The sequence below is a fragment of the Lolium perenne genome, chromosome 7, assembly GCF_019359855.2.
Source record: "Lolium perenne isolate Kyuss_39 chromosome 7, Kyuss_2.0, whole genome shotgun sequence".
NCBI classification, from domain to species: Eukaryota; Viridiplantae; Streptophyta; class Magnoliopsida; order Poales; family Poaceae; genus Lolium; species Lolium perenne.
In genome coordinates, this window is record NC_067250.2 from 256,393,475 (window position 1) to 256,412,322 (window position 18,848).

Below are 18,848 nucleotides of genomic sequence, written 5' to 3' on the forward strand. Positions count from 1 at the left end.
TGGAGCTTAGAGAGCTCCAGAACGAGGGAATGATCTCCACACACTGGAGTTTCGTTCGTGACTCCGACGCCCCCAAGCCAGAAGCCGGAGAAGTTGTCATGACCAAGGCTTGGGTGGAACGCGGTCTTTCACTCCCTTGTTCGGAATTTTTCCTCTCCATCCTCAACACCTACGGGCTCCAGCCCCACAACATTTGCCCCAATTCATACCTTCTCTTGTCCAACTTCGTGACTCTCTGCGAAGGACATCTTGGGATCCGGCCAGATGTCAAGTTGTGGCAATTCTTTTTCCGAGTGAAGAAAGAAACTAAGGACAAAGCAATGGTGAACTGCGGAAGCATGACGTTTATGCTCCGCCCTAACCGTATGTATCCTCCCCACGATTCACACGAGTCCGTCCGGTACTGGAACGCCGGATGGTTCTACGAGAAGAATGCTCCAGTCCCGGAAGTCCACGAAGGCCTGCCTCAGTTCGTCAACGAACCTCCGGAAGAACTTGCAAGCTGGAGCTTCGTCCCTTCACTCGCCCTGACTCCGATCTTGGAAAAGGCCGCGCGGAGAATCTCCTGGCTAGTCCACGACGGACTGACCGGAGCCCAGCTCACACTTAGCTGGTTTTCCCGGAGAATCCAGCCTCTACGCTACAACGCGCGCCTGATGTGCGCTTATACTGGGGCGGATGATCTTCTCCGGGTTACCCGCCACGATCTTCCGGCCGACTCTCTGAAGAGAAGGTTCAAGACGCTGGTGAAGATTCCGAGGGGCCAACAGGTCCCGGAACTGTTCAAGGATATTTACACGAACGATCAGTGTCCTCCGGTAAGCTTTGTTCTTTCCGTTGCTTCAAACTTCCCAAGTTTTTTGATGTTTAACTCTAACTCTTGTTCATTTTCCTTCCAGCTCAACACTTTGGCGGAGGAAAACTTCCGCACCATCATTCGCGTCCCCGTCACCGGCGACACGGCGGAGGAGGCTCCGGAAGACGACGAGGAGGAAGAGGACCAGGCACCCCGCAAGGCGGCCCCTCGACCTACAAAGCGTTCCCGCGCCAAAGCTTCCGGCTCTGAAGCCGGAGCTAGCGGCGAGGCCTCCGCCAAGAAGCCAAAGACGACGAAACCACCTCCGCTTGACTCAAGGAAGGCGGAGCGTGCGCGTCTACGGATGCTCTCGACGGCTGGCCAGGGCACACGCCCCATCATTCCCGGCGCCCCGTGAGTTTCCGAGCATGATGCGATTTTTACTTAGCGAAATTATTTCTTGTCTAAACCCTTTCACTTGTTTGCAGGAATCCGAAAACCGCTGCCACGCGGACCACCAGCCAGGAGCCCATCACGAAGTACATGAAGAAATCTCCGGCTGTTGGTCCCTCTACTCCAGTTCCACCCAGCGCTTCCCACCCTACTCCTCAACCGTCGCCTCCTCAGGCTGACCCATCTCCCCCGCCTGCCGCAAACACTCCACCGGAGATAATTCCGGTTAGCAGCGGGCACCTGGAGGAAGAAGATCCCAAGGCCAAAAGCCCTGCCCAAGAAGAGGCGGAAACACAAGGCCAAGGAGATGCGGAAGTCACTTCCGAGAAGGCTGGAGAGGGTGCTGGCGACATAGTCGTTTTTCCGAAGAACTTCGGAGATCCGGCGGACACCACTTCCACCCCCAAGGCGTATGCCACCAAGTTTTTTAACAAGCTGACTGAGGCGGAGAAGTGGGAACTTGAACAAGACCTGCTCAACGCCATGCTGAACAACGCCTGGGGGAAGCCGGATTCCAGGACATCGGAGATCCAGGACTTCAAGAAAAACATTGGCCAGTTCTGCGATCAACTTATCTGCAAGCAAAAGGTACTCCCCAGTAGCCCCCAAGCATGTAGGCGGAAACTCAAAAAGTAGTTAGCGCTTAAATGCTTAGAGAAAAATTACTTCCGGGAAAGTTTTTTAGAATGGACCAGTAGCCCCCAAGCATTATGGCGGAAAAGTTCCGGCAATGATGCTTTAAAAGAAACCACTGCTATAGGCGGAATTTTTACTCCTGCACTGTTTAAATTTTACAGGAACAGCAGGCGCTGCACTACGAGCTGCACAAGAACATTGCCCTGCAGCGCCGCGTTACTCTGAGTCAGGCGGAAAATATCCGGACCCTGAAGGATGAGAATGCGGAACTGGCTAAACAACTGGCAGACGCCCAAGGTTGGTTTCCACCTTCTTCGTTATTAACCAAATTCCGACTTCAAATTTGCTGTTAACGTATATTATTATAGGCGCATCCTCCTCCCTTGCAACAGCTTCGACTGAACTTGAGAACCTGCGCTCCTCGTACCAAGAATTGGAGACGAAACTAAAGGAGGCGGAACTTAAGAGGGAGCAGGCCGAAAAGCAGCTGGCGGAGAAAAACTCCGAGCATATCAGGGAGAAGGGCGAGCTGGAGCTGAAAAAGAATGCTGACAGCGAGACCATCAGGAGGCAGCAAAAGGAGCTGAACGGACTCCGGAAATTCATGGAGACAGCGGAGCAGCACTGGGACTTGCTCAATGAGAACATCTTGGGTATGATATCGGAACCTTGTCAAGATATTTGCTCCGATTCTTTTTACTTTGCGCTCAAATTGCATGCTTATATCCTGATTATCTTTTTATGTAGAGCCGCTTGGGTACCCGGAACAGCGCCGAATTTGTTCCCACGAGACGATCTTACGCAACTCGCGGGTGATGACTGCAAGGATCTCATCTCCGCCTCCCGCAAAATATGCCATAATTTGAACATCAAAAGGAGCCGCACTTGTGACGTGCGCAAGCTTATTGGTAAGATGGACGTTCTGCCGGAGCTGGTGATTGATCTACAAGCATCTTCAGCCCGAGGCGCAGCTGCAATGGCCTTGACCATGTGCCTAGCACATACTCCGGGTCTTGATCTTGATGAAGTGACCACGGGCGTTCCTCCGGATGCGGACGTCGGCGAGCTGCTGGATGCAGTGAGCGGCTACGACACCCGCATCGCGCGCAGGATCCGGCACGAGGAATTCTACGACAAGGTCGTCCTCGCTGCTGACGAGGCCTTAGAAGCGGAATTTTTGAAGGATCTCGACGCCCAGGCGCGACCTGCGGAATCCGGAGCCGAGTTTACCTGGACCAGCTCCAAGGATGCGCCCCAAGAAGAACCCAAGACCAGCACTGCTGCTTCCGAAGAAAAGGAAAGTGAAGAAGACGTATCTTCTCCGGCCGAAGGCGCCAAGGAACAAGATCCAGAGGGCAAAACTTCTCCGGCTAAGGGGGAGTGAGAACTTTTATTCCTGCGGGAAAAGCAATGCATCATTTTGGCCCCAGCAAGGGTTTGTAATAAGACTTTAAATTCTTAAGTAGCTAGGAACGAAACGATTATGCATGGGGCGGAAACACTTATCCTGCTGTCCGTTAAATATTATGTGCATGTTTCGTTTTATGTCGGAAAGCAAGTGCTGACTTCGTTATTTTCCGGCTTGCCCGCTTGACCTTCCACGAGCCGGAAAACCTTAGCCGGAAACGCTCGCCAGCGGCGACGAAGCCCAATGGCAGTCCGTCCGTAACCGCGGAAACAAGCCCCCAGGCATAGGTGCCGGAAATCGCTACTAGGAATCCACGAGTTCGCAACAGATAACAACTTTATCAGAAAACTTAAGCTTACGTCCTAAAGGACGATTTTGAAAATCACAACTTTCATACACGCCTAGGCGGAAAAAATCCAGCTCTGCGGTTTTAGTTGGAAAAAACATACACGATCTAAAATGAACAAGTAAAGGAGGTAAAAGACTCAAAAGAGTGAACCAGAAGCTTTATTTCATTGATCATGTATAACTATTACAGAGTTTAGAACTCGGAAAATATATGCTAAGTGTAGAAAGGACGTAGCTGTGCGATATTCCAAGGGCGATCTGTTTCATCGTAGATGTCATCCGGATCCTCACGCTTGCGTTTCCGGTGCCAGTTAGCAGGTCTATCCCTTAACTCGCGGAAATCGACAAGGTAGTACGACCCGTTATGAAGCACTTTGCTAACGACGAAGGGTCCTTCCCATGGAGATTGCAGCTTATGGTCTTTCACCTGTCGAAGGCGGAGGACCAGGTCTCCTGCCATAAAGGAGCGTTTCCGAACTCGACGACTGTGATAACGTCGGAGCTTTTGCTGATAGATGGCGGATCTCTGATCTGCTAAGTTGTGGGTATACTTCATGGGTGTACCATCGACAATTGTGTGTGATACTACCACTCTTCCTAATTTATATTTCATTAATCAAATTTATGGTTAAACTATTTTTCTTACTCAACTAAATGTTGGCCTAATAAACTATCCTGAAATCTTACGAGCGGACACGTGCTAGATGGGTGTCCTGGGCACACGCACTAGGCAACAGCTATTTGCATCCAGCTGTCAAAAAATGGAAGACTAGCTGATATAAGGTGTTGTTTTTTAAAAAACTGTAACTTTCAAACCGTGCGGCGAAATTACAATTTGTTTTCACTTCTAAAATCTCCACAACGAGAGCTTCAAAACTAGACCACATTTCGTATGTTTTCGACGATTTTTTTTAACAAGCAACTGTGATGCGCGACAGAGCAACTTTGTTGTGCAGCAAAACAACTTTAGTGTGTGACAAAGCAACTTTGGTGTGCAACGAACATGTACACTTTTTGGTACACGAATGCGCAACTTTGGTGCCCGACAACAATTTTGGTGTCCGTCTGAGCAATTTCAATGTGTGATGAAGAAACTTAAGTGCCTTGTAGAGCAACTTTGGTGCTCGGCGACGTAGTTTTCGAACCCCGCGGAGCAACTTTAGCCACTGACCGAGCAATTTTTGTGTCCTGCAGAGCAACTTTGGTACTCGACAAAGCAAATTTGGTCTGTGACGACCCAATTTTGACGTCCAGCGAAGCAACTTTGGTGCCCACCAAATAAATTTTGATGGATGGCTGAGCAACTTTGGGGTCCAGCGATGCAACTTTTATTGTGAATGTAGATTTACGCTGTGCAGCAAAGTTGCCTCACCCCGTTAGGCATCACGTGTTTGGGGTGCGCTCTCTATGCCCGTCGAGAGCAGAGGTGTTGTCTAGACGTGCAGTAGTTGTTTTAATCAGTTATTGTGAAGTTGTGCTAACTACACAGTGGCCGGTCATGCTGTCAACCTAGGTTTTTTTCCATCGCCCATCAAACTTGCTTCGTCAAGTATCAAAATTGCTTCATCGCGCATCAAAGTTATTTCGTGGTGTATCAAAGTTGCTTCTTAAAAAATTAGTTAAAACATATGCAAATACGGTCTAGTTTTGAAGTTCTCATCGTGACAATTCCAAAAATGAAAACGAATCATGATTCTAACACCCGGTTTAGAAGATATGATTTTTTTTAAAAAAAGTTGCAATGAAATTAATGCACGTCACCTGGGCTGCATTGTACTAGGAGGAGTCTCTTTCCTTTTTATCCGTACAGACCAGGTAGGAACAACAAATTTACTATTTTTAGGTGGTGTGCTCAAAACCTCTAACAAGCATGCAGCCGCTCGCTAGATCTGTCCATAAACTATTACTTATGAGGGAAGTAGACACGCGGCGGCATCTCTCTCTCCATACGCTCTCTAGTTATGAAGTTATGATTACATGTGCAACAAGAATAAATCATGACGGACCGTACGTGGCAAAACATGGATATCCAACTATATAGTACTGCCATGTCCACGAAGACCAGGGTCAAGGTAAGACAAAGGTAAGACTCGGTGTCAGCGTCGAGACAACGCTACTTATTTCCGTTGCGTCCTCAGCCTTGCACGGGTCGCGTGCGTGCGGTGGGACATAGCTTAGATCCCAAGCAAACCGATGACCGTTTCACACAAGGACGGCCAGGATTACGTGTACGTTCGCATCGTGCGGCGCAAAACTCCCCGCTTGGATCTCAAGCTACTATACCATGGCGGCCACCGGCAACCTCTCGTAGACGCGCCATATATAAGCGTCGGCCGCGGGCCTCCCCTCTCACCGAAATCCTCAAGCCCATCGCTCTCCGTCTCTGCCCCTATCCCGCCAGTCCGCCGACTCTAGACCGTGCTCCTCGTTTTCGATACTGCCGGCGACTCGCTCCGGAGGTTTCGATTCCAATGGTGCGTGGATTTCTTAGATTTCCTTCTTGTTTTTTGCTCTCAAATTTCGAGGCACTTGCGCTTCTCGTCGGCCGTTCTAGATTGACTGATGGATTTCGATTCTCGTTTTCGACCCAACGCAGGCTCTCCCCGGCACCCAGGCCGTGGAGTACCCCAGCTTCAAGCTCGTCCTCGTCGGCGACGGCGGCACCGGCAAGACCACGTTCGTCAAGAGGCACGTCACCGGCGAGTTCGAGAAGAAATACGAACGTAAGTCATGAACCTGCCTGTTTACGTCTCTAGTCCGATGGCTCTTTCGGATCTTGGTCGCGTCTCGTGTCTCTGTTGATGAGGTGCGTCTTGTTCTGCAGCGACGATCGGCGTGGAGGTGCGGCCGCTGGACTTCCAGACGAACCGCGGAAGGATCAGGTTCTACTGCTGGGACACGGCCGGACAGGAGAAGTTCGGCGGCCTCCGTGACGGATACTAGTAAGACCCTGCTTCGAATCAACTCTACTAGCTACCTGCAATTATCGATAATGAATCTGTTATGAGACGAGTGCTACTTACGCTCGATCTAGGTTCAGATGTTTCAGTAATATAATCTCTTAGTACATGCATACTTGACGGGGTTTGGAAATTTCTGGTCTAGTAAATTAGTAAGAAATAATCGTGTTGGTCACAATGACGTATTTGAATCCTGCATTGTTGGCGGCTTTATTTATCGTACTCTATGCCTCCGATTTTGTATCCAATTGATCACTTGAATTAGTTGCTAGAAACAAGTAGCCCAAGTTCTTGATGCAGAGATTTTTTGGGCGATCTCTTACTGCACTTTTGATTATTCATACTACTAACCTCAGAAAATAATGTTTAAACGGATGATGAGTTGGTATTTAGAAGATACAGTACTTGCACACAGTCTGCCTGCTTCACAACACTGATCTTTTACGGGAGAGACTTGTATCGGATCTCCCCATTAGGTAGGATCATAGGATCAACTTAGAGAAATCATACTTTGGCTATGCGAAAAAATCTGAAAATAATTAGCAACATGCATATAGGTTGTATTTACAACTCCAAGAAATTTCAGCTCAAAATATAATCTACACTTGGAGAAACAAAAAAGACAAATTCTGTTGTGAATAGTGTCAGATCTAGTTGAATAGTATTTCACACTATTCACACCCAGATTTATCTTTTTTGTCTCTCTAAGTGTATGTCGAATTTGAAGTTGCAAATTTTTGGCATTGCATATATAACATAGATGTGTGTTGTCATTTTTTTTCAGAATTTTTGAACATGTTTTGTCTTTGCAAAAAAATTAATCTCATAGATCCTATCTAAGACTTGATCCTACCTAAGTCTTCCCCGATCTTTTACTGATGACCCCAAACATCGGTAGTACTTAAACAATTGCAGCACCTAGAATTGACTAGATTACACGTAAGCACCTACATACATAGGAGCTTGTGATTTTCAGCAAAGCAACTAAAATGCCATGATCAACAGACACAATGGTTCATGTCTTGTATTGCTACTTCTTTGGTTTGTGCACATTGACAGAGTGCATTCTTACCTTTCTCCTGTTGTTTTTCAGCATCCATGGCCAGTGTGCCATCATCATGTTCGATGTCACCTCCAGGCTCACCTACAAGAACGTTCCCACCTGGCACAGGGACATCTGCAGGTAAAAATTCTGCTCTCCCAGAATATCTCAGTCTCCACCTAGCATTTGCTCATTTCAACAATTCTCCTAAAATTGACCTGACACATCTACTGAATAATTTGTTGCAACATGCAGGGTTTGCGAGAACATCCCAATGGTCCTGTGCGGCAACAAGGTGGACGTGAAGAATCGACAAGTGAAGTCCAAGATGGTGACCTTCCACAGGAAGAAGAGCCTCCAGTACTATGAAATCTCTGCCAAGAGCAACTACAACTTCGAGAAGCCTTTCCTCTATTTTGCGAGGAAGTTCTCAGGGTAACTAATTTCCGCTGCATCGCACCACCTTAACTGTTTGAATGCTACATAGATTCTCCTTCAATAAAAAAGAAATGCTATGTTAGTTCTGAACAATAAGGAATATAACATCATTTTGAACAATCAACACAATAATGATATACGGATGTGATTGCAGGGACATGAACCTCCGGTTTGTCGAGGAGTTGGCCCTCAAACCTGCTGAAGTCACTGTCGACCTCGTCGCGCAGAAAAAGTGAGTGGAAGCAGTACTCTGAAGACTCCTGCTTATACTTGCTCTACTGAAACTTCATGCTTGCACTATTAGGATTTTGCTTACCGCCGGCGCACAGATTTTGCTACCGCCGGCGTATTCGCATTCGCCAGCGATCACCTCGCCGGTGGTAATGCCTTGCGATGTTTCCCTCCTCCTCTGATGTTGAATAACTTTTGTGTGTTTGCAGGATTGAAGCAGAGATAGCAGCTGCAGCGGCAATGCCCCTCCCGGATGAGGATGATGAAAACATCATGGACTGAGCTGATAGATCGGAGGCTGTACCTAGTTCAGTAGCAAGAAGCCAATAATACATATGGTTTAGAATTAGAGAACTCTTTTGAGAAGTGAGATATCTGTGTCCGTATCAGACTTTCTAGTAGGCGTTTGATGTAGCTGGTTTGTGCGACAATTCGTGTTTTGGCTGTAGTAATAGTCGATATGAGCTGAGATATCTTTGTCAAGTGCTTGAGAAAACAGAACCAATGGGATGGTTAATCAGTTTCATTATCATTGCCAATGTGTTGCCTTTTCCTACTTCCCCTATTTTCGGTGCTGTTAAGACAAAATGCACAGAGTGTCTCCGTGCAAGGGTCGCAATCGGTATAGCCAGCCCGCAAAATAGCAGTTCGTATTGCCTTGTTTGGATACATGCTGGCAAGTTTTGAGTGCGAGCAGTAGCAGATAAGCCCGCTTAAGCACCTACATAGCAGCCAGACGGGCCACGAGCCATGAAATTTGCGACACTGGCTGCAATTCGCGCTAATTTCTCTAGTAATACGTTATGCTGGGCTGGTACCGAGCAGCCCATATCATGCATTCCAGGTCGGGCTCTGCTGCCGGCTGAGGCGAACGTCACTTTACTTCATATCACGGGAGAGGATTTTCTAACGAACCGGTAACTACCGGTCATCATCCGACCGGTAGTTGCCTCGCGATTCGTGCTAATTTGCTCCAATTTTTTTGTCTATTTTACTACGATATGATATATCTATAATATTTGTTAGAGATAAATAACAAATTTGTTATTTTAACCACATTATACGTATATTTCGTGCATATTTGAATTGTTGTAGTTATTTTTTTAAAGTATCACGAATCATGTCTTATATAAAGAAAATACGAAATTTACCAAAACTTCTTTTAAATTTTGTAGATATATTATATGGAAATGATACACACTAGATATAGAAAGGGAATGTAGCACGAATCATGAAGAGGTGAGCGGTAGATGTGTATCCGGTAGTTACCGGTTCCGTTAGAATGGACTTTCCGTTCATATCACCCCTTCAAAAAAAGTCCATCTAGGTATTAATTATTATTATTATTAACAGTAAAAATTCAGATCTTTTGAATCTCCTATGACAACTACAAGCATTGGAGCGAGCTGAAGCCGAGCCACCATCATTGCTTCTTCATCACCTGGGACAGCAAATCTTGTCGTCGTAGAGCTTATTGTAGTAGACAGACAAGAAATCGTTGTGTTAAAACTCCAAATAAATAGTGTATTCGAGAAGAAACCATCACGGAAAGATAAAAATCGTAGATCGGAAGAGCCAGACATGAAACCATAACAACATGCAAGAGCCGAATAGATCTCAGGATATTTGGCGTGTGCATCACTGAAGAGATATTGCCACCGCTCATCATTTCGAAGAAGCTAATGAAAGAAACCTAAAGTAAGAAACCAATACCCTCGTGCCTGCGAATGAGCGGGATCCGTCGCACCTTCAAGTCCTAGAAGGCCATGGGAGGCGGGGTTGGACGAACTTTGGAGTTGGCGGAACGATACATTTTCTAGATGGAAGTGGTTGGATTGACAGAAACACTACTCGAAGGTTTTGCTCTTAATAATATAGTCTCAAATAAATGTAATTTCAGATTTCTGCTATTTCACCGTTTGATTTACCTGTTGATTCGTGCATCATGAGTGATGATTGGGTTACCACCGTGATTTTTTGGTATTGCAAGTGGAATCGTAACTAGAAAAAATGTCCCCCGCAGTTGGATTTCATGCGAAACAGGAGGGTGCATGGGCGAGCTTCACAACAGCCGGGTAGACGGACAAGGTAGTAGACACACGTCACACACGTACGTACGTACGATGGTGGGCTAGGATGCGCACGGCACCGTTGCCGAACTGCCTGCCGTGGAGACGCGGGACAGGGGGAGCCACCGGAGATGGCGGCTGTCCCATGTACGTGTGGAGGTGGGGCTCGACCTAGACCGATCAGATCGCGATCGAGCAGCGCAGATTGGGCGTGTACTTATGGTGCAAATCATGTTCATTCCTGGGCTCCATCTGCCGGTTGGTGCACACAGCGACCGACCTCCCACTTATCGCATGAACGAGAGAAAATACATGCATGGTCAGATAAGAGGCCACGTCCACACGCGACCACGCCTGTTCTATCTGTTAAGCCTGCCCGTCCGCCTAGCACTCTGTCTTCTCGTCTTGACAGGACGCGTACCTCAGTTCGAACGTACATACCGGAAAAAAGTTGTGATCCACGAGGCGCACACATCTCGCCTGCATGGCCACCAATTAACGCTGTCACACACACGCGATATCGATCTCATGCGTACCACTGCAAGCTCAACATACAATCTGCGGATGGCCGGCGTCTTGTTACTGTCCCCTGAAAGCCATTGGCATTTTGCTGTCGTCCGGCAACTCCAAGAAAGAAAGGCGATCGCGCACATTGCGTGTCTCGCTGTCGCGGCAGGTATGTTACGTCCGTATGTACCGACTCCACCGCGCTTTACAATGGTCACGTTGACGTGGGGCCTACGCACACGCGCAGAAAACAGCGCCCACTGAATACTGTTGATTATGTGCTTTTTTTGTATGGTGGAATTTTGTTCTCCCATCGGTTACATCTATACCTAATAATAAAGGAGCTAAGGTTTTCGTGGTTCGGTCCGTTGGTTTCTACCAACAATTTCGTCAACAATTTTTTTTAGTCCGTTTTACCCTCCCACCAAATCGCATAATACAGGCATATTACCACCGTACCGCTTCAGTCTTCTTTTTCCTCCTCCCCGCCGAGACGATCCAGATCCGTCTAGAGCCCAGATCTCGCTTCGATCCCTCGCCCCAAATCTATGTGAAATTCCCCAATCGATGCAAACCTACTCCCCACCGCCAAGGTCATCCGGGCAACCATCAACCTCGTGCGGCTCCACACCGAAAACCTCTGCGTGCCATCCTAACTAGCGACAAAGCCGACGACGACCTGCACGGCATGGCCGAACATCAGCACACGAAGCCAACGACGATCTGCTCGGCATGCCCAACATCAAGCAGCTCCACACCGGCAGCCTGGCCGCGTGCGTTGACTCGGCCTAAACCCCCGCCTCGCCCTTCACGTCCGACGTCTATGAAGTCATGGAGAACGAGGCATAATCCTCCCGAACAGAACATGTTTGACTCCTCCGCCACCCCATCGATCTCCGGCCGCCGGTAACCGCCGCTCGCCTCCCGTCCTACTCCTCCTCCGGCGAGGTAACCGCCGTAGAACTCCCTTAACCATCCTCTTGCAGCGAGGCATGGTCCGGTTTTGCCGCGAGATCGGCCATGGGCTCTCTCAACAGCGCCACCAGGTCGGGGAGTCACAAGCGTGCGCCGGCAGCTCCCTCACCGCTACTCCGTGCCTTGGTTGTTGGTGGAGTCGCGACGCTGAGTACGGGCGTGATATCCAGGCGCGAGCTTCCTGCTCGTCGACAACGCCGAGATGGTGGTGTGGCATCGACGGTGGGCAGAAGTTGCAGAGGATACAACGACGGTATAGCCCAACATGCTAATGGAGGAAGGATGGACCTGAGCTGGATGGCTGACCACCGGCAAGCTGGCAACATGAGGATGGTGGTTGATGGTCGCGGGCTCGCGTCGGCACGCGGCGTGGTGAGCTAGCAGAGCAGGGCAGCTCAAGCAGATCGCAGCAGGGCGTAGACACGCAGAATCAGCAGCAGGCACACAACATTGAGAAATTGTGAGTTCTAATTGATCTATCGTAATTTTTCGTCAGTTAAGAATTGGGGACATGATCTAATTTATCAGTTCATCCCTTGGAGTTGGAGCAGTCAGCTAAACTCCACGCTACGATGGGAATTTCAGACACTTTCCAGACTTTGATACTGCAGAAGCTACGACAACCAGTCACGAAAATATACTACGGAGTACTTAAAATGCATATATCCTTTCACCGTGATGCATGTCCCAACTCTTGAATGTCCACAAGTAAATCAGTTTACAATATGGAGAATAAAACACCATAACACTGAAGTACATCAAGTTGAATCTTCAGTCATTCTATTTTAGTGGTTTTGTCGGTCCCAACAATTACCAAAACCATGTTCTCAATTCTCTTAGGTTGTCCCGCTTGCGATTGTGTCAACATATTTGCCTGTCTGCTTTGTGACTCAATTCAGATGAACCAAATATCAACTGAACAGCGAACCAACTTTCAATGGGCTACGTTGAGAAACCAGCGACCCACACACACTACGGGAAAGATTGGATCGGAGAAGGTGATCAGAATGCACGCTGCAGAAGAGATCAAACTAGGAGAAGGAGATCAGATCGGAATAAATTTTAAATAAAGATGACCAAATAGAGGAGGAAAAAATATTATGAATTCTCTTTCATTTTTTAGTTATCTTTCGCACATACTCATGATTTATAACGTGTGCTTTGTTGAAAGTCGTCATGATCGATCTGGGGCAAGTACATAGTACCGAGGGTGAAGATTGCAAATATTCAATCTGGTACACCAGACTCGAACACTCTCAATCAACGCGCCCACCAGCTGGTCGTCGTTGTCTCCGCGGCCCTTCAACGTCACCAAGTAACTCGCTCTACCTCGACTGCTAGGACTACCACCTTTATGTGTTCCTGTCCGGCCTCGGCAAGGACTTGTAGACTTCATTGATGTCATCATCGACATGCCATATTAATGACAACTACTCGCGAACTTCCGTAGCCAGTGATGCCATCGAAATCCTAGGCACAAACATGAAGCACATCGTGTTCGAGGACAACGCGACAAGATCGGGCAACAGAAGAATAGCGCAACAAGGGTTACACCTGCTTCATCGGCTAAGAGGAAGCTGCCGACAACACGAAGAGTAGATACGTTGAAAAACTATCTCAGTCTTCTGGTCATTGTGCTCACATAGTTATTAGCTCCGCGCGGCCCGTATGTGTTAGATTTTTTTGTCCCGTTGTAACGCACGGGCATGTTTCCTATCTCTACTAATAAGTTACGGATAGGTGGTGTTAGTAGGTCAAAAAAACCGGAATAAATTTTCGTCCGTCAAAAAAACCGGATTAAATTATAAATCTTTAGTATGTCAAAAAGTTCGCTTCTCTTCTCCTTTGTAGGCTACGTAAAGAAAACCGGATCTGTCGTCCGTCCGTCGTGCTCTGTAGATATAGATATCCCAAACTGATTCCTCTCTTTCTTTTGCATCAAAAAGGAAGTAACGTTTTAGCATTGTACACGGTTGCTGGAGTTTGAATCCCTGTACGGTTTACTGTCCCCGATCGTCCGGAAATATCCCTGCCCAGACTCCAATCCATCTACGACACGAGGCTCCATGGCATATATATCCCTGGCTGGCTCCAACGCTACAGAAGGAAACCAGCAAAGAAACAAAAACAACCTTAAAGGAACAGTTCGTACGTCGTTCCGCTTCTCCACGTTCCCTACTTCCTCTCTATAAACGTGGGCTAAACCTGTTGCAGACAAGAGTTTCGCCCCAACCCATCGTCGTTCAATATAATCCGAGTTTCTCAATCCAAGCCCCAGATCGACATTGGTGCCAATCATAAAATATTTCTCCACATTGAGGCAGAACGACTCAGCTCAGGATTGCTCCGAGCGATAAGCGATGGCACGCCTCGGCGGAGGGAGAACTTCGGGCGACGCAGGGCCGCTCGCTGGGCGATTGCTGGAGACCGACTTGCTTCAGAGCATCGCGCACCTTCGTCAGCCAAGGGGCGCACGTTTTCGGCGGGGCTTCTCCCTACTTTCTCTGTACCGGCGCGAACAATGAACTTCGACGGCGGGGCTTCTCCCTCCTTTCTCTCTCTATCGGCGTGGCTAGGAACTTCGACGGTGGCTAGGACCGGTACCATCCGCTGGGTGCCGATGTGCAACACAGATGTGGAACAGTAGCTGGAGTTGTTGGTGGTCGACGCGCTCCAGCGGCCAGCTCTGTTCGCGATTCCAATAACAGTTAACAGTCGTGACCTCCTGATCCCCATTAGTTAAGTGCCCGATCGCTCAATGGAAGACCTTGTGGTGGCATTGCAGAGGAAGAGGCCATGGTCAGATTCGACTTATGCGGTCGTGTCGACATCCTTAGTCACGAGCATGCTTGTGGTGATTGTTTCGTTTAAACTTTGCAACATCCCTATTAACCTGATCTGATTGTCTTCATATTTGTGGTTCCTATTAACCTGATCTGATTGTCTTCATATTTGCGGTTCCAACAGGGCGATCAGCGCACTCCAACTAGATGAACCGACTTTATAATAGCCAAATTCATGGCATGACTGTGGGATAATTTAAATTTTGAAGATTATGTTATACAAATGGACTAGGATTAGATACTCCTATTTTAACTTATGTTGTCAACTCAAAATCATGTCCCTATGGGAAATTAACTACTATTCAAACATGTCTATATTGTGTTGTTTTATTATTTCGCAGCAACGCGCGGGCATTCAGCTAGTCTTTACATAGGTGCAAGACATAACGGTAGCATCGACATTTTTTGGCAAGAGGGAACACCGACACCATGATCAAAGTGATTAACTCAACCAGAACATGATCAATGTGGTTAAGTTATTGCCTTCTATACCGATTCGCGTCTTACATGGTTGATACAATCGTGCATATTTGTTTAATAAGTATTATTTTCTAACTGATTAATTGTGTGTGCTTTGGGTCGGTTTAGTTAATTGGATGGATCATGGATGTTACATGACAAGCGCCGGTCATGCTACCATCTACCGAATTATGACTTGTACTCCTGTTGGCCAACTGTTGAGTAATAATGCTTCTGATGAACTAGGTGATCCAACTTAAAAGGGGGAAGAAATGTTTCCTGACTCAACTGTTGGCCAACAAAATCGCACACTTTTTTTTTTGAAACGAGTGGCAAAAGATTTGCCACTATTCATTAAATAAGGGGAAGAGTTTAGACAAGACCGAAGATTCACAAAGGAAAAATACTCAAAAGGAAGCTAAGGGATTACTCTCGCGTTATTACAAAACTCAAACACTTCGCACCCGCGGCAATCCAAAGCTTCACTTCGAATTTGATGATGTTGATGAGGGTGGCGGTTGGTGCGGACTTATGGTTGAAAATTCTAGCATTCCGCTCCTTCCAAATGGTCCAACTAACAAGCAAGATAATGGAGGACAAGGCCTTACGATTGTCCGAAGCCTCATTCAACAACTTGGACCACCATCCCTCAAGGGTGAGATCGTCCGTCCACGCATGGAGGTGGATGGAAGGAATGCCAATCCAATTTTTCACCATCCCCCAAAGGCACTTGGAGTAGCGGCAATGGGAGAGTAGGTGTGCCGCCGTTTCTTGAGTTTGGTTGCAAAGCGGACACCGACCGCAATTTGTTCTACCCCTCCTCGCTAGATGGTCCGCCGTCCAAAGCCTATTATGGAGAGCCAACCAAGCGAAGAACTTGATCTTTGGGGGGGGGGGGGGGGGCAAGCCTTCCAAACAAGCCGATTCATGTTGGTAGTCACGGCGCCGGAGAATTGTGCTTTGTTAGCCGCGGTCGAGGAGTACTCTCCATTCTCGGTGGCGGTCCATGTGATTGTGTCCTCATGAAGCTCATTGAGATGAATGTCTCGGAGAAGAGTCCATAGCCGAATGTACTCATGCAAATGTTGGATGGTGAGGTTTGTGTCCATCTTTTTTTTTAACCCAAGCATGATCCGTCAACGCTTGGTTTACCTTCCATCTCTTCCTAGTAGAAGCTTCATATATAAGCGGAGCTATGTCTTTGGGCTTCGTGTCATTGAGCCAAAGAGATTCCCAAAAACTAATAATCTTGACATTCCCTATGGAGATAGAAGTTGAAGCATAGAAGAGGTCCATGTCAACCTCGTCACATGGGTTGCCCATTCCCACCCAAAGCTTGGTTGGGTGCCTCCATTCGTACCAAGGCCATCTTAAGCGAAGAGCCCTCGCAAATTTGTCAATGTGGAGGATGCTTAAGCCTCCTAGGCTTTTCGGCCTACAAACCACCTCCCAATTTAACTTGCATTTTCCTCCGGTGATCTCCTTTGTTCCGGCCCAAAGAAAAGCTCGTTCAATCTTGTTCATGGAAGCCACACACCCACTTTTTCACAATCATTTAAACCTCGCTGCCCTCATTTGTGGATAATAATACTTGTCGCTGAATGGCATGTATCTAGATACATTTTAGTGTGTATGGTCACTTATTTTAGAGACAAGTATTACGGGTCAGAGGGAGTAGTATGGCGTAGACTTATCGTTCCTGATGAAATCATTTTGAATTTGCTACTGACGTATGCTGTTGGATGACGCATGTAACGATCGCGTAGTACCCACGGACACTACATAAAAATGCTTAGAAAATAAAATATCAGGAACTTTAAAATATTTGAAAGCTACGCGAGAAAAAGTAGACTGCTAACAGCTTGTGACTTGTGATGTATGATTACCCGGCTAGCTAGCTAGGAGCGAGGTGTATCGACGGTGTACACACAATGGTTCCTTCGGCGCGTTGCCTTTGATCGATCTGGCTGCAGTGCCGGTGCATGCGCGCAGTGGTTAGGCCTTTACGTCGTCGTCGAGTCGAGACTCCAACCCAAAAGACGTAGCACGTCGCGTTTTTTACCAAGTAGTTCGTTATGCTTGCCTCATGGGAGGAAATCGGTCGACCAAAAGCGGCTCCGCCTTTCGCTTTTGCGGAGATCCTGCCGGCCGGCCAGCGTAGAAAAGTTGGCAATGGGAATTAAGCAAATCGACGCGCCCTCTCAGGTGCGTGACAAAGTTAGGCCTCACTAGTAGAAAACCTCTCATCCATCTAAGCCATTGGTACCGGTTCCCTTACGAACCGGTACCAATGGGGTCATCTATACCGGTTCAATGGCTCTGGCGGGCGAGGAGATTTGGTACCGGTTCGTTAGGAGCTTTCGTACCGGTTCGTGTTAGGAACCGGTACGAAAGGTCTTCGGCCAAAATTCAGACGCGTGGTGGGGCCCGGGCTGGACCTTTGGTACCGGTTCGTAACACGAACCGGTACCAAAGGGTACCCAGCCATATCAAATCGCCCAGATCGCCCGAGCCCCCTGCTGTGGCTCTCATTTTTCTCTTCTTCCTCACACTCTAAATTTTTCTCCACCTCTCACACTCCAATAATCTTTATTTTTCTCCACCATTTTAACAAGATTAACGACCTCCATCTATCCAAGGGTTAGCAATATCATCTTTTCTTCCGGCGTTCCTAATTTAGCTCATTTCTTTGGTAGTTTAACTCGTACTATTTTTCTAGTGCTAGCAAGGTGTTTGATGAAATGCCTAAGTTAGGGATTTTACTTTTTTTATAATCAATTTGAGCTGAAATTATGGTATATTTTGTAGGTTTTAATTAGTATCATCCCCGTCCTCACCGCCGTCGATCGCTAGCGTCGTCCCCTAGCCGGCACCGTACAACCTCGGTGAGCCTCTTCTTTTTTATAAAAAAAACTTAGTTTTATGTGATGAACTTGAATATTAATTAAGTTGGTCACTCATATATCCATGATGTCGTGTACTTAATGATTTTTGATATACATATAAAATGCAGATGAGTCGACAATGGATGTACGGTGACCGGTGCCATCCCGAGTTCATTACTGGCATGCATTATTTTCTCAACGTGGCTGAGGCAAACAGGCAGTCGAATGGTTTCATGTATTGTCCATGTAGTTCCTGTAAGAACTATGCTACATGTAATAGACATATATAGAGTACGCCTCGGAGAGTACCACTATGCATGAAGATCGATCTTCATGCATAGTGCTACTTAATTTGCGATCTTATGCAATTACATGTGTGTTATATTATATGCACCAACTTGCTATGCATCATCTTGATCTTCATTTACTACCTAAACCCAAACGCGTTTCTGGTGCATCGACGCGATATGAAACAAACCGACATCCCTAAACCCCTCCAAAAACCCTAAAAATCCAATTCTCTGCCGCGGCAGAGATTTGGGCAATTTCCCTGCCGCGGGTGGGAACCTTTGGTACCGGTTCGTATTACCAACCGGTACCAAAGCTCCTTGGCCCTGAGCTCTCCTGGTGGCCCACGTGGAGGGACCTTTTATACCGGTTCGTAAGCAACCGGTACGAAAGGGGGGGGGGGCCTTTAGTGCCGGATAATTTGTACCGGTTGCTCAACCGGTACGAATGCCCCTCTGGAACCGGTACTGATGAGAGATTTTCTACTAGTGCCTGTCATGCGCTTGATTA

General features: G+C 47.4%; 2 protein-coding genes across 2 annotated transcripts; both read left to right on the plus strand.

Moving 5' to 3' along the window:
• Window positions 1–1,339: 1,339 nt before the first annotated feature.
• LOC139833919 (uncharacterized) lies at window positions 1,340–4,923 on the plus strand. The gene is made up of 4 exons (XM_071824286.1): window positions 1,340–1,837; window positions 2,047–2,182; window positions 2,254–2,518; window positions 4,836–4,923. The coding sequence occupies exons 1-4, from the start codon at window positions 1,340–1,342 to the stop codon at window positions 4,921–4,923; spliced, it is 987 nt and encodes a 328-aa protein (XP_071680387.1).
• A 1,037-nt stretch (window positions 4,924–5,960) lies between these two features.
• Window positions 5,961–8,865, plus strand: LOC127313482 (GTP-binding nuclear protein Ran-3). Its single transcript, XM_051343982.2, has 7 exons — window positions 5,961–6,115; window positions 6,238–6,364; window positions 6,466–6,583; window positions 7,695–7,784; window positions 7,899–8,078; window positions 8,236–8,313; window positions 8,522–8,865. Exons 1-7 carry the CDS (start codon window positions 6,113–6,115, stop codon window positions 8,592–8,594), a joined length of 669 nt encoding a protein of 222 aa, XP_051199942.1. The 5' UTR covers window positions 5,961–6,112; the 3' UTR covers window positions 8,595–8,865.
• The last annotated feature ends 9,983 nt before the right edge of the window (window positions 8,866–18,848 follow it).